The sequence below is a fragment of the Mobula birostris genome, chromosome 3 (assembly GCF_030028105.1).
Source record: "Mobula birostris isolate sMobBir1 chromosome 3, sMobBir1.hap1, whole genome shotgun sequence".
Lineage (NCBI taxonomy): Eukaryota > Metazoa > Chordata > Chondrichthyes > Myliobatiformes > Myliobatidae > Mobula > Mobula birostris.
In genome coordinates this window covers 98,502,689-98,518,645 of record NC_092372.1, presented here as the reverse complement: position 1 = coordinate 98,518,645, position 15,957 = coordinate 98,502,689, and the positions used below count along the sequence as shown (strand labels likewise).

Here is a 15,957-nt window from a genome sequence, read left to right as displayed (position 1 = left end):
CTCCTCCTCTCTAATCTGTATAGGGTCCACAAAGTTGATGCTGCTTTGCCTCACTTCTATAGACTGTGTCTGTCTCTTGAGTAAATAAAGATGCAAAAAAATTATTTTAAATCTTACCCATCTTTTTTGGCTCCATACATAGATTACCATTCCGCTCTTCCAAAGCACCAATTTTGTCCCCGCAATTCTTTTGCTCTTAACTTATCTGTAGAATACCTTAGGATTCTCCTTCACCTTGTCTGCTTGGGTAACCTCATGCCTTTCTTTTTTAGCCATTCTGATTTCTTTCTCTTGCATTTCATATTCTCCAAAAGCACCTCATTTGTTCCTACTTGCCCATACCTACTATGCACCTATTTTTTCCTTAAACAGGGCCTTAATATCTCTTGAAAACCAAGTCAGCCAGAAAGAGAAAATTAGAGGTGTTTTTGTCATAGAATATTCTCCAACTGCTTGAATAAACACAACTCTATTAATACTTAAAAGTCTTGGTACCCAAGAAAAAAAACCCATAAATCATCACCATAAGATCCTAAGCTCTTATTTAATATACCAACGAGGCACAGATACGAAAGCATTGTTTCCATATTGCATTGCAACTACCATGGTTTTGTGCGTCAAACCTACTACCTTTGGCATTTAAAAAAGACAGGAGTCTCACAGATATGGGAACTTGCTACTTTTAGGGTCCATTCCACATCAGATATTTCCAAGTCTACGTAGCATTTTTGCCTCATTAGCCCAGGGCAAAATAGTGCACTCTACCAGCAAGAACTGAGGGAGTAACTTCTACCTCAACCTTCTCAACTACCCTGACAGCCAGGCTCATGTGCTATTAAACAGCAAAACATGTTGTATCATGACTTAACTAGTAAGAAGAAATGAGCCTGATCAGCCCTTGAGAAGCTTCCTCACCCTAGAATTACAAAATTCAAGTTGTATTGAAGGTGCATTTGTGTTTTAAATGTATACACGATAATCCTAAAGTGCAGAAACTGTTTTTAAACTAGGACAAATCTAACAAATATTGATTTCACTCAATTTTTGTAAATAATGACAGTGTATTTCAGGTTTGCTCTTATCCTCCTTCCAGCTGAGAAGACAGGTTGCGAAATAAGAATTTGGGACATTAATAAGGTGAAAAGAAGAATTAAGAAGTTATTTAAATCTCCTGACTCCTAATTAGTTGATAGATTAGTATTTGCACACATTAAACACTACACAATGAAAGGCTATCCAGTTATAAATCCTTGTTGTACTCTTGGTCAATCACTCAAAAACTTCGATAATATATTTCAGTGTTCCACATCAATGCATTTAAAAAAATCAATTACAGTCATTTTCACCAACTGATAAATTGTTTTCAGTTAATTATAAAATTACTCAACTAAAAATTACCTTTTTGGAAATTCACAATATTTAACATTCCTTTCACCTTACTAATCACATCTCTAAACCAGCTGTCAGAACTTACAGCTTAATCAAAATACCAGAAACAGTTAAATCAAAATTATTAATGCCTTTTTGTTCTATTTCTAATGATTCTTGCAATAATAAAAGAAGATTGTTTACACATCACCAATTGCCTATATCTATGACCATTTCACTTCGTTAATTTTATGGATCTTACCCATATGATTTTGCCAGCACTTTAAAGCAGCATCTTCAATGAGTGGCCGAGCTGTAGATAAGTCCACCAGTCCACGCTCATTTGTAGGTAGTGTTACTTTGAAAATCTCCTCAAGAGCTTGTTTTTTACTAACAATTAGTTCAGTCCAAACCCGATTCACAGCCTTGAGAAGAAGCTGTCGGCCTAAAATTAGAAATGGTAAATTAAAATGCAATTGATCTCAAATGTGATATTTTCAGAAATATTGTGCAGTTCATATAAAATCAGCTAAAATACAAGTCTCTTACTTATTCTTGTTGGTGCTCCTAGTCCGTTAGCATATTTATTTTCAGACATTTTTGATTTTAAGTTAACTTGTTTGATTATAGTTGGTCAAAATTAGATTTAAAACTAGTATTTTAGAAACATATATGGTGGTACATTGCAGGAATCTGCTACACAGGTCAAGGAACAAGTACAAGGGAGTGGAGTACTAAATTCCACAAATATCTTGGATTTTCTTATTTTTCCTTTCTTTTCCCAAAGAAAATGATCACTTGTTTTAAAAAATATTATGTATTGGCATCTACTGTATTTACTCGGTAGTTATTGAAAAACATTTATTTTCTTAGCACCCTGATTGTAGCCACATAACTTTGTGCAGATTTTTTAATATTAGAAAATGTTAAGATTTTTTTTAATTATTTAGATTGTGAGGACACACAGTCCTTGTTTATTGCCATTTAGTAATGCATGCATTAAGAAATGATACAATGTTCCTCCAGTATAATATCACAGAAACACAAGACAGACCAAGCCTAAAAAACTGACAAAAACCACATAATTATAACATATAGTTACAACAGTGCAAAACAATACTGTAATTTGATAAAGAACAGACCATGGGCACGGTAAAAAAAAGTCTCAAAGTCTCGAAAGTCCCATCATCTCGCGCAGACAGTAGAAGGAAGAAAACCCTCCCTGCCATGAACCTCTAGTGCCACAAACTTGCCGATGCAGCACCCTGTAAGCACCCAACCACAGCCGACTCTTGAGTCCGTCCGAAAACTTCGAGCCTCCGACCAGCCCTCCAACACCGAGCATCATCTCTGCCGAGCGCTTCGACCCCAACCCCAGCCACCAAGCAACAGGCAAAGCCGAGGATTTGGGGCCTTCCCATCCAGAAGTTTCTCCAGATGTTCCTCTGTGCTTCTCACGTCTGTCTCCATCAACATCAGGATTGTGCACAGCATCCTACTCGACAAATACAGATATCATTCACTGGAGAGGCTGCGCGCACTGCGTCGCGTCGCCATCTTCTCCTCCTCCTTTTGAAATGTTAGTTTCCAATATTAAGTTCTAATCAACAAGCTCCAAAACCTAGGCCTCTGTACTTCCCTCTGCAACTGGATCCTTGACTTCCCCACTGAGAGACCACAGTCAGTGCAGATCGGAAATAACATCTACTGCTTGCTGGTAATCAACAGTAGCAGTCTTCAAGGATGCATGCTTAACCCACCACTCTACTCTCTCTACACCCATAAGTGCGTAGTTAGGCGCAACTCAAACATCATCCATAGATTTGCCAACATCAACTATCGTTCGCAGAATTTCAGATGGTGACAAGGTGGCAGACAGGAATGAAATAGATCAGCTGGTTGAATGGTGTTGCAACAACAACTATGCCTTAATTGTGGATTTCAGGAAGGAGAAGCCGTGGGAACACACACCACCTTCACTGAGCAATCAGCAGTGGAAAGGGTGAGCATTTTCAAGTTCTGGGTAATAACATCGCTGAAGATCTATCTTCAACATATTGATGCAACTACAAAGAAAGCACACAGTAGCTATATTGCAATAGGAGTTTGAGGAGACTGTTATGTTACCAAAGACACTCACAAATTTCTCCAGATGTACGATGGCGAGCATTGTAACTGGTTGCATCAGTCTGGTATGGACAGGCCATTACACAGGATCAGAAAAAGCTGCAGAAAGCTGTAAATTCAGCCAGCTCCATTATGGGCACTAGACATCCAAGCATCGATGCTTCTAAAAGGTGGCATTCATCATTGAGGATCCCCATCATCCAGGACTTGCTCTCATTTTATTGCTACTATCAAGGAGGAAGTACAGGAGCCTGAAGGCACACAACTCAAGGTTTCAGGAACAGCTTCTTCCCCTCTGCCATCAGCTTTCTGAATGGACAATGAATCCATGAATTCAACCTTTTTTTTTGCGTGTGCCTGTGTGCGCGTCTGTGCATGTGCGTCTGCGTGTCCATGCGTGCGTCCGTGATGATGTCTTTTTCATAGCTTTTTACAAGGCGCAGAGTGAGAGAGAGACTATGTGGCGTGGCACTCCTCACACAGACACTTTCGCAGTATTTTCCCTTTATTTTACGAGGTCAAGTTGTGATCTCCACACTCACCTCGGCATGGATGGAAAGCGTGCTCGGGGGCGGACCGGACTAGTTTCAAACCTGGGAACCTCTGCTCCCGGGTCCGGTGCCGATGTCATTGTGCCACCAGCCGGCCCCCATGAATTCAACCTTACTACTTTCTTCCTCGCTCTTTTTGCACATTTATATATAATTGCAATTTATAGATATTTTATTATTATGTATTGCAATGTACTGCTGCGGCAAAACAACAAATTTCGCGACATAAGCCAGAGATATTAAGCCTCATTCTGATAAACCACATCAGACAAACAAAACATTCCCAAATTAAAGGTGCTACCTGAATATAGCAAGCTTGGTAAAACAGGTTTTAAGGAGGATTTTACAATTGGGAAAAATGGTTATTTCAAAATGCAGAAAAGCATGTTATGGGTTCGGTATCACTCAGCAATATCATTCAAAGAATCATCTGTGTTCCAGAATTAATGTTTTCATTATCACCTCTAATCCATAAAATGACTTTTGTTCTTATACCAGTTATCAACCATCTAGCCTTAAGTATGAGTCAAAATTAAACAAATGGAAGACCAGAAATAAAAGTAGGAAATTCCAGAAATACTCAGCAGGATTAAGTTGCATTTGTGGAAGGAGGAAAAGAGTTAATATTTCAGTTCTAAGACCCTTTATCAGAATTGGGGGAAGAAAGGAAAGTTAGTTTACCACCATTCAGTATGATCATGGCTGATCATCCAACTCAGAACCCGGTACCTGCCTTCTCCCCCATACCCCCGATTCCTTTAGCCACAAGGGCCATATCTAACTCCCTCTTAAATATAGCCAATGAACTGGCCTCAACTATTTCCTGTGGCAGAGAATTCCACAGATTCACCACTCTCTGTGTGAAGAGGTTTTTCCTCATCTCGGTCCTAAAAGGCTTCCCCTTTATCCTCAAACTGTGACCCCTCGTTCTGGACTTCCCCAACATCGGGAACAATCTTCCTGCATCTAGCCTGCCCAATCCCTTTAGGATTTTATACGTTTCAATCAGATCCCCCCTCAATCTTCTAAATTTCAATGAGTATAAGCCTAGTTCATCCAGTCTTTCATCATATGAAAGTCCTGCCATCCCAGAAATCAATCTGGTGAAACTTCTTTGTACTCTCTCTATGGCAAGGATGTCTTTCCTCAGATTAGGGGACCAAAACTGCACACAATACTCCAGGTGTGGTCTCACCAAGGCCTTGTACAACTGCAGTAGTACCTCCCTGCTCCTGTACTCGAATCCTCTCGCTATAAATGCCAGCATACCATTCGCCTTTTTCACTGCCTGATGTACCTGCATGCCCACTTTCAATCACTGGTGTATAATGACACCCAGGTCTCGTAGCACCTCTCTTTTTCCTAATCGGCCACCATTCAGATAATAACCTGTTTTCCTGTTTTTGCCACCAAAGTGGATAACTTCACATTTATCCACATTAAATTGCATCTGCCATGAATTTGCCCACTCACCTAACCTATCCAAGTCACCCTGCATCCTCTTAGCATCCTCCTCACAGCTAACGCTGCTGCCTAGCTTTGTGTCATCTGCAAACTTGGAGATGCTGCATTTAATTCCCTCATCCAAGTCATTAATATATATTGTAAACAACTGGGGTCCCAGCACTGAGCCTTGCGGTACCCCACTAGTCACTGCCTGCCATTCTGAAAAGGTCCCATTTATTCCCACTCTTTGCTTCCTGTCTGCTAACCAATTCTCTATCCACATCAATACCTTACCCCCAATACCGCGTGCTGTAAGTTTGCACACTAATCTCCTGTGTGGGACCTTGTCAAAAGCCTTTTGAAAATCCAAATATACCACATCCACTGGTTCTCCCCTATCCACTCTACTAGTTACATCCTCAAAAAATTCTATGAGATTCGTCAGACATGATCTTCCTTTCACAAATCCATGCTGACTTTGTCCGATGATTTCACCGCTTTCCAAATGTGCTGTTATCACATCTTTGATAACTGACTCTAGCAGTTTCCCCACCACCGACGTTAGGTTAACCGGTCTATAATTCCCTGGTTTCTCTCTCCCTCCTTTTTTAAAAAGTGGGGTTACATTAGCCACCCTCCAATCCTCAGGAACTAGTCCAGAATCTAAAGAGTTTTGAAAAATTATCACTAATGCATCCACTATTTCTTGGGCTACTTCCTTAAGCACTCTGGGATGCAGACCATCTGGCCCTGGGGATTTATCTGCCTTTAATCCCTTCAATTTACCTAACACCGCTTCCCTACTAACATGTATTTCGCTCAGTTCCGCCATCTCACTGGACCCTCTGTCCCCTACTATTTCTGGAAGATTATTTATGTCCTCCTTAGTGAAGACAGAAGCAAAGTAATTATTCAATTGGTCTGCCATGCCCTTGCTCCCCATAATCAATTCACCTGTTTCTGTCTGTAGGGGACCTACATTTGTCTTAACCAATCTTTTTCTTTTCACATATCTATAAAAGCTTTTACAGTCAGTTTTTATGTTCCCTGCCAGTTTTCTCTCATAATCTTTTTCCCCCTTCCTAATTAAGCCCTTTGTCCACACTGCTGAACTCTGAATTTCTCCCAGTCCTCAGGTGAGCCACTTTTTCTGGCTAATTTGTATGCTTCTTCTTTGGAATTGATACTATCCTTAATTTTCCTTGTCAGCCATGGGTGCACTACCTTCCTTGATTTATTCTTTTGCCAAATTGGGATGAACAATTGTTGTAGTTCATCCATGCAATCTTTAAATGCTTGCCATTGCATATCCACCATCAACCCTTTAAGTGTCATTTGCTAGTCTATCTTAGCTAATTCACGTCTCATACCTTCCAAGTTACCCTTCTTTAAGTTCAGAACCTTTGTTTCTGAATTAACATGGGTTATCTCTAAGTATTTCAGTTTCCATCCAGATCCAAGGGAACATTGCTCGGTAAATAAATCAGTGAAATTCTTCGAGAGGAAATAACTGCTAAGCTATGAAGGCAGTGAAAATCACAAATAAAAAGGAAAAGCACATTGGTCACATGCATAACGTAATAAATAATTTGTACATGCTATTGCTTTCTTTGTTATGTTCCAGCAACTAATTCTTCAAAATTTACTTGACTATAGTCAGCACAGAGAAGGAGTGAAAAGTCCAGGAAAGTTGTAAACCGAAGAGTTAAATAATGTAATTGGAAAATTTTAATTCATGATTTACCTTCACTAATATCTTGACTATGAGTTCCATCTGGTTCGAGATCAGAAGGTATCATGACGTGCCATGTTGTCATTCTGGCTTCTGCTTCCAGACCAAACCCCTCAAGACTACTGCAAGAATTAGAAAACACATTCATAATATCAATGCTTTTATGTCAAATGTGGAGACGATACATTTTTGTGTTCCTGCAAAATATGGATTATATAAACCCCTGCATAACTTAAGCAACTAAGTTCTGATAATATCCAAAGTAACACTGCCAAAAAAAAAAATTTGCAACCAGCTCAATCACAAAAATGATTAATCTTCCAGGATCCACACAATTTTCACCATTATGCATTGAACTAATCTAAAGTCAACTATACCACTAATACTGACAAATACATACCACCTGTCATATTGTAAAATGTTTCCGCACTTTCCAATGGCAGTTCTCATCACCAATATTTCAGGATCAAAACCTGACATTTCATTTGGAGGTATGTAGAAGAAAAACAGAAAATGAGGACAGAAAAGATGAAACAGAATAGTAGGAACAGTATTGGCAATTTTGCATGAGCTATTTACAGAAGGCAAAAAGGATTAACAGAAGGCCACGAAAGCCTTGGAATAATTGACTCCTCGAGGCAACAAAAGCAGTCATTAAGTAGTTGTTGCAGGATAGGTGCAGGTGATGTTGCAAAGCAAGTATCATCCTTTTACACTTACGTATGGGATACAGGCATTGCTGGCAGAATAACGTTTAAGCGTGCTCCCCCAACAGCCTTTGAGAAACTAGTAACAACACACCTTCTCCAACACTGCAGTCCTTATGAAGAAGGTTTGATAGACACTTGCAATATTTTAACCCTGTGACAAGAATGAAGATATACTCACAAGTGAAAATGCTATCCCTAATACAAATAAGGGAGAAGTGATGGTGCGGTGATATTAATAATCTAGATAACTGAGGATCTGGGTTGAGTCCCACCGCAGCAGATGGTGCTAAATTCAAATTCAAAGACAACCATGAAAACAACTGTTGACTGCTCTACAGATCCATCTGATTCACTGATGTCTTATAGGGGAAGAAATCTGCCATGCTTACCTGGCATTGACATATACATAGACCCACAGCAATATGGTTAACTTTTAACTGTCCCCTGAAGTGGCCCAGCAAATAATTCCGTTATAATGAAAGCTACAAGGAAATACAACTGGACAGATCACCTAGAAATGACCTGTTAACTCCTATTGGCTACTGAGGGCCTCTGCCAAAATTGGGAAAACTATCTCACAGACTTGTCAAGCAACAGTCTGACAATGTTATAATCAACAACAAATCATTCCTTACAGATGACGTCCCAAACGCCACCATCTTCATCCCTGGGCATGACCTGTTTCACCAGCAGAACAGACTGAGCTGAAGTGGTGACACAGAAGTATACAGTTGGGAAGGTACAATCCTGAGGCTCCTCAACGTTGAATCTGGATCCCATGAAATCCCATGACGTCAGATTAAAAATGTGTCAAGAAATCTTTTGCTGGTTCCCACCTAACGTCCCCCTTGGCTGATTGATCAATTCCACACCATGTAGAAAGTTATTTGGAGGAAGCACTGAGAGTGGCAAAGGTGCAGAACACACTCTGGTGTGGGATTTCAACTTCCATTACAAAGAGTGGCTTAGTATCACCACTAGTGACCAAGCAACATTGCCATTAGATTTTGTCTGCATCAGGTAGTGAGGTAACTAACAAGGGAAAAACCCATCACAAATAAGAGAAAATCTGCAGATGCTGGAAATCCAAGCAACACACACAAAATGCTGGAAAATCTCAGCAGGTCAGGCAGCATCTAGGAAAAGAGTACAGTTGACGTTTCAGGCCGAAACCCCTGCAAAGTTGACTGTACTTTTTTCCTAGGTGCTGCCTGGCCTGCTGAGTTCCTCCAGTATGTGTGTGTTGCAAGGGGAAAAACCTATCCTTGTCCCCACCAATCTGCCCGTCGCAGATGTATCTATCCACAACAGTTATTGGAAGGTATTCTAAGGAATCAGATAAATAAGTATTTATACAGACAGGGACTGATTTGGGATAGTCGACATGGCTTTGTGAGTGGTAGCTCATGACCAATCTACAAGAGTTTTTCGAGTAAGTTACCAGGAAAATTGATGTAGGAAAAGTAATGGATTTTGTCCACATGGACTTTAGCAAGGCCTTTAACTAGGTTCTGCATGGGACGTTGGTCAAGAAGGTTCAGTTAATTGGCATTTTGGATGGGGTACTAAATTGGATTTGACTTCAGCTTGAAGCTAGAGAGTGGTATTTGATGGTTGCCTCTTTGATTGGAGGCTGGTAACTAGTGTTGTGCTGCAGGGATAGGGGCAGGGTCCATTACTGTAGATGACAGAGTACCGTGTAAAAGGTGGCTAAGACTTGCATAGTACTGTATTCATCAATGTGGAGCAGAAAGAGAGTTTGTAAATCTGGTGGGAGCAAGAGATGTTATGAATGGCGAGGCTGGAGAGCTGTGGGAAGGGTGTGGAACAGGTGGCAGAGAAGGAGTGCCAGGGCAGGAGGTGGCGTGGGTGCTTGACACACTCAGCCCTGAAACATCAGGCAAAGTCACTTGATTCCAAACAATTGGTTTATTGATCTTTATAGAATATCTCTCTGGTGCTTCCTGCTCCCTCCCTCTCCCTTCCCCCTTTCCCAACCATGATTCCCCTCTCCCTGCCCCCTTCCCACTCTCAGTCCACAATAGAGAACCATATCAGTATCTGGTTTATCATTACTCACATATGTCATGGCTTCCTTTTTTTGGCAGCAGCAGTAGAGTAATAAACAAAATGACTACAGTACTGGGCAAAAGCCAGTACTAGATGACAATGATCTAGATGACAATGTGGTTAACTGGATCAGCATATTTACAAACGACACTAAAATTGGGGGCATACTGGACAGAGAGGAAGACTATCAAAGCTTGCAGCGGGATCTGGACAGGTGGAAAAATGGTCTGAAAATGGCAGATGAAACTTAATGCAGATAAGTGTAAGATTTTGCAGTTTAGGAGTACAACCAGGGTAAGACTTACACAGTGAGCAGTAGAGCACTGAGGAGAACAGTAGTACTGAACAATCTGGGTATACAAATTCATAATTCCCTAGAAAGTGCTGTCACAGTAGATAAAGTCATAAAGAGAGCTTTTGGTACTTTGGTCTTCATTGTTCTTCATAAATCAAATTATTCAGTACAGGAGTTTTGACATTATGCTGAGGTTGTATAAGACGTTGGTGAGGCCTAATTTGGAGTATCATGTGCAGTTCTGGTCACTTACCACAGGACAGGTGTTACTAACATCGAAAGAATGCAGAGAAAATTTACAAGTATGTTGTCAGGACTGGAGGACCTGAAATAGGTTAGGACTTTATTTCCTAGTGCATAGTATTATTTGTAAATTCAAAACATTAAACTAATTCAAAGGAAGTTGCAGGGAGTCTGAAATGTGGGTGTGAGGCGTGCATATATCACATGGTAGTGTTATGATGTATGCAATTAACAGATTTTTACACATAATCCGTATTAATTATTCAAATGAACAAGAATGCTTAAACAATGTATATATACACAAATATTAAATATTTGATATTATTAAAATATTGAATGGTATTGAAATATTAAATACACAACCCTGCTTAGCTATAAACAACTCAGTAGAGAATGTATCTCAATTATATACAATAGAATATTATATAATGTTATATACAGACATTCACAGCATAGTAAATTTTAAATTGTTTCATTCAGGCCGAAAGATTTCATTACTGTGGAGGATTTCTTGCTCTAGTGGGATAATATCTTTCCTGACAAGGGAGGTCACTCCGCTTGGCAGGTGAGACTTGTTGCCGTGGAACAATCTCAGGTTCTGGGGTCCCCTCCGTGCTTGTTGTAGGAGTTGACTCTGGGACTGCAGGAAGTGGTTCTGACAGCTCTGGACACCTTTCTTCTCCTTTTCCCTATCGCTCGATCTCTTTCTATCCCTTTCTTTTTTCTTTCTCATGTTCCTTCTCTTTCACACAATTCTCCTTCTCATCCACATCCTTTCCCTTCATCTCTTCCCTCTGTTTCCTTCTAGTTTATACACCTTGATCTTGGGAAGGTCCATGGAGTTCACTGGAGTATTCTCTTAATCCTTCCATTGTTCCCTTTAAAATCTGATCTCTCCTCTCGGTTTCCACATCTGATCAATCCTCTGTTTTCTTATCTCCATTGACTCCTTTCTTCTTGGCCTTCCATTCACCCAGCTGGACTTTGGTCTTTGCATCTACTCTTACAAGCAGCATTTTGTCTCCCACTTGAAGTTCATGCAATAGCCTTGATGCTCACAGAGTAGATTCTGGTTCTTCATACTTATAAAACCGAATGCTTGCTACTTTCCTGAATCTCCTTGAATTCTCTTCCAGCTTAAAACCAAGCCTCATTTTGCAAGTAACTACTTAATGAACAGATCAGAAGCTTTTTCAGATATGTTGCCTACCAAAATTGTTGTAGTTGAACCAAAGGTCACTTTGACACTTCCTCTGAGCAGTATGGTCCTCCTTTAGACCAATATGCTTTCCTACCAGAGGCATAGAGGTGGGCACCAACACCCGTTTGTCCTCTGTTGGGTAATGGCATAATCCAGAACCTTTCTTAATTTGCTTTCAATTGGCTTTATTTCAGGCTTCTGTTTGGCGTCTTTGAAATGCTGTTCAGACTCATTTTGTGGAATGAAACAGCTGTTGAATTCCACTTTGATTAATTTGCCGTTCACTTCTGGCGTAAGCCATATTACTTGTTTATTGTTAATTTTCACACTGTAAATTTTAAGGATACACAATCCTGTGTCACTCTCAACAATACGATTTTTCATCACCAGCGTGCAGATTAGTGGTCTTATTGAAACCGCAACTTGAACTTTTACCTTTTGTTCTTCTCTGTGCAATCTATTTATTTTTGTCTGCCTGACATGCTCTCCAACTTTGTTACATTTTCTGTAAGTTCCATCTTTAAGCCTGCATTTATTTGGTGTATTTGACACCCTGCCACAACGGCAACACAATTTGTTCCGCCAGGTTGGTTTCTGTTTAGACGCAACAATTTTGTTCATACTTAGTTTCATTCCTGACTGCAACTCAATTGAGTCACTCTCTGCAGCTTTCATTGAAACAGTGCTGTCCACTGCTTCTTTGAATATAAGCTGTGCTTTAGTTAGCAGCCATTTTTAAATGCTTTCTTGTAAGATTCCACAAACTAAACAATCTCTTAGTGTATTATTAAGTCTATTATCAAACTAACAGTATTTAGACAATCTCTTCAATTCAGCCACATACGCTGAACTGGTCTCCTCTTTTTGACTCCACTTATGAGACCAAAACCTTTCTGCAATCAACAATGGCTTTGGTTCTAAGTGTTCCTGCATTACTTTTACTATAGCAGCAAAACCCACTTCTGATGGTTTGGATGGAGCAGTCAAACTTAGAAGCAAACCGTATGCCTTTAAACCCAATACACTAAGCAAAATTGGCACTCGCTTCTGATTGTTATTTAATTTACTGCAAAATACTGTTCTAGTAGCCAATTACCACTGTGTAATCAAACTTGTCAATCTTTCCAATGGAGCCAGCCATTTCTGTTTTTTTTTAAAATGATACTTATTACCTGGTACATACCCTTTAATAAACCTTGAAATCTTCTGTTTATGTCCTTTTTAAAAAAAAACTCGATCCTGTCTTTGCTTCTGAAGACACATGCTGTTTTGACATTGCTCTTGCTGTCTTATTTTATTCCAAAAGTCTTGCTGCAACAAGTCAATAGCCATGTCGGGTTCATCTCAAAAATTCCTTGCTGCCAATATAATGTTTTGTAACTTCAAAACATTAAACTAATTCAAAGGAAGATCTGGGGAGTCTGAAATGCAGATCTAACTTTCTCTTTAAGCGAGGTGCGCACATATCACACAGTAGTATGATGACATATGTAGTTAACGTGTTTTAAAATACAACTATTATTAATTATTTAAACAATGCTTAATTAAATAATAGATATACAAGAGTATTCCAATATTATTGAAATATTGAACATACAACACGTAAGAGAATGCAGGAAGATCTTTCAGAGGTATACAAAATCATGAGGGGTATACATAGGGCAAATGCAAACAGGCATTTTCCACTGAGGTTGGGTGAAATTAGAACTAGATGGTTTAACGATGAAAAGTAATATGTTTAAGGGGAAAATGGGGGGAACTTCTTCACTCAGAGGTTACTGGGAGTGCGGAAGGAGCTGCAAGTGGTGGTTGCGGGTTAGATTTCAACATTTGTTCAAATTTAAGTTGGCCAAAAAGGTGGTCAACCTGAGGGACCAGGTGAGATTATCCATTATGTACACTCCCAGAAACTCCCATGTGCTCTGAATTTTCTTCACAGAGAAGCCGTGTTGTGCAGTGAGGAATGGTCAGACAGCACTTTCCTGATGTCCACAATCATTTCTTTGGTTTTGTCCACGTTGGTCTGCTCGCTCCATTCTATCAGCCAATCTTGTACCCCATTTCGTCATTGATGAGGCCAACCACTTTTGTCATCAGCAAGCTGAGCAGTTAGTGCTGGAGAAGCACTGGTGTTCAGTGTGATGAAACTGCAGATGGTTCTGCCAACATGGACTGGCTGTGGCCTTTCTTTCAAGAAGTCCAGGATCCAGTTACAAAGAGAGGTGTTCAGACCCAATGAGGATAGGTTACCCACCAGCTCCTAAAGTCACATTTAAGAGAAATTTAGACAAGTACATGGATAGGAGGGTTATGATCTGAATGCTGGTCGATGGGATGGGGCAGAATAATAGTTCAGCATGGGCTAGATGGGCCAAAAAGGCCTGTTTTTGTGCTGTAATGTTCTATGACAGTCTTGGTAGGAGTGCTCACTACACATTATCTTGTGGAGATCAAAGTACACCATCAGATCAGATCTAATCTCAGCAGTCCTGCTACATCCAGTCATAAATGGTAGGCTCACTGGAAGGGTAGGCTCTACAAATACCTTCGTTCTCAATGATGACAGAGCACAGCACATCAGTGTAAAAGAGAAAGATGAAGATTTGCAGTATCTTCAGACACAAGTGCCAAGTGGATGATCCATTCTGGGCCTGCCCAATGACATTTCAGCATGTTAAATATTTGTCTTCACCTAATTTAATTCACTGATGTACTTAGGGTGTAAATCCATAGCTTGCTGAAAGTGAATCGGGGAGCAGAGTTGGCATTTGGTTGCTTACCTTCATAAGCTGGGGCACTGAATACAAGAAATGGAATGTTATGTAATAGCTGAGCAAAACGCTACAGTAAAGATATGGCAGCAATAGGATGCAGAAGGGATTCATCAGAATATTATCTGGAATGAAGGCCTGTAGTTATAAGGAAAAACTGGATAGGCTAGATTTATTTTCATTGGAAGTTAAGAGGCTGAGGGGTCACCTTGTAGAGATTTATAAAACTATGAGGCACATAGTCTTTTACCCACACCAGGGGAGGTGAGAATAAGATAGCACAAATGTATGGTGACAGCAGATAAATTTAATGGAAATCTAGGTTATGTTTTTCACTCGTAGGTAGTGGTTATTGGAGTAAGCAGCCAGAAGATGTGTCAGAGGCAGATACAATTTTGAATCTTAAAGGCATTTGGACAGGTACTTCGATATGAAAGGAATAAACACTTATCGGCCTAACACCTGGAAATGGCATCAGCAGAGAAAGGAATCATAGATGGTGTGGATAAAATGAACTGAAGGCTCCATGCCGAAAGGGTCCAGAGGACAGCAACATCAGCCCTCCACATCCAGCCCATTTAAGTGCAGGTTGGGTCCAAGAAATTCTGGTCCAACATGTTTGCTGTGAAGCAGTGATATGGGATTTCTCATGATTATTCAAAACTAGACATTTTTATGTTATACTTTTGAACTGATATTTGAGCAATAATAAACTGGCTCCTTTGAGTTACCACATAGTGAAGATACTCTCATGCTAATTTCTGAAGACCTACCTGCCAGTGTAGAGGCTAAGTAAGCAATGAGCCAGGCAGCCAATAAATTCTTGATCATGATTGCCAGGTCCTAAAATAAGAGTACGGTTTACTGTCAAGATTCTTAAGGAATCCAAAAGAGCAACTTGTTGTGGAACAGTCTTATGCGGTCTTGAAAGCTGGCATAGTATGGTTCGATTAAGGCAATGATAAATAGGATCCAGAGACAGTCCTTGGGACCTTCGTTTCGACTAGACAGAGAAAAAAAAAGACCACCATGAGTGAAAAAGAAACATTTCAATTCAATTATAAAACTTTCAAATGCTTCATAAGCTGTTCTGCTCTGTAAGAAAATTGCCAAAATTTGACTTTTCTCAAAATGACTTAAAACTGTACTTCCTTTGGTAATGTGTAACTAATTTGCATAACAGACTAGCCTTTTAATTTAAAGGCCAATACTACCCAGGTCTTCCTGGCTCACTTTGCTTTTCTATTCCATACTACTCAAGGATCAAAAGGTTCAAAGGTTCATTTTATTATCAAAGTATGGACACAGAATACAACTCTGAAATTCGTCTTTTCCAGATAGCCTGAAATAAGTCTAAAATTCTATCTGATTTTTCTTATAGCATTAAAGATGAGTCACTTCCTTTAATGTCCTGTCAGTTATAAATCACAGTATCAGACATTC

The 15,957-nt window shown here is 39.8% G+C and overlaps 1 protein-coding gene across 4 annotated transcripts in view; it reads right to left on the bottom strand.

The window, feature by feature from the left end:
* wdfy3 (WD repeat and FYVE domain containing 3) overlaps positions 1 to 15,957 on the bottom strand; it is a 336,513-nt gene that overhangs the window by 79,315 nt on the left and 241,241 nt on the right. For all 4 annotated transcript variants that reach the window (XM_072253130.1, XM_072253132.1, XM_072253131.1 and 1 more), the window contains exons 36-38: positions 15,288 to 15,517; positions 7,237 to 7,346; positions 1,631 to 1,813 (exon numbers count right to left, since the gene is read on the bottom strand). In XM_072253130.1, coding sequence (XP_072109231.1) covers positions 1,631 to 1,813; positions 7,237 to 7,346; positions 15,288 to 15,517 — 523 coding nt within the window. The remainder of the gene's footprint in view (positions 1 to 1,630; positions 1,814 to 7,236; positions 7,347 to 15,287; positions 15,518 to 15,957) is intronic.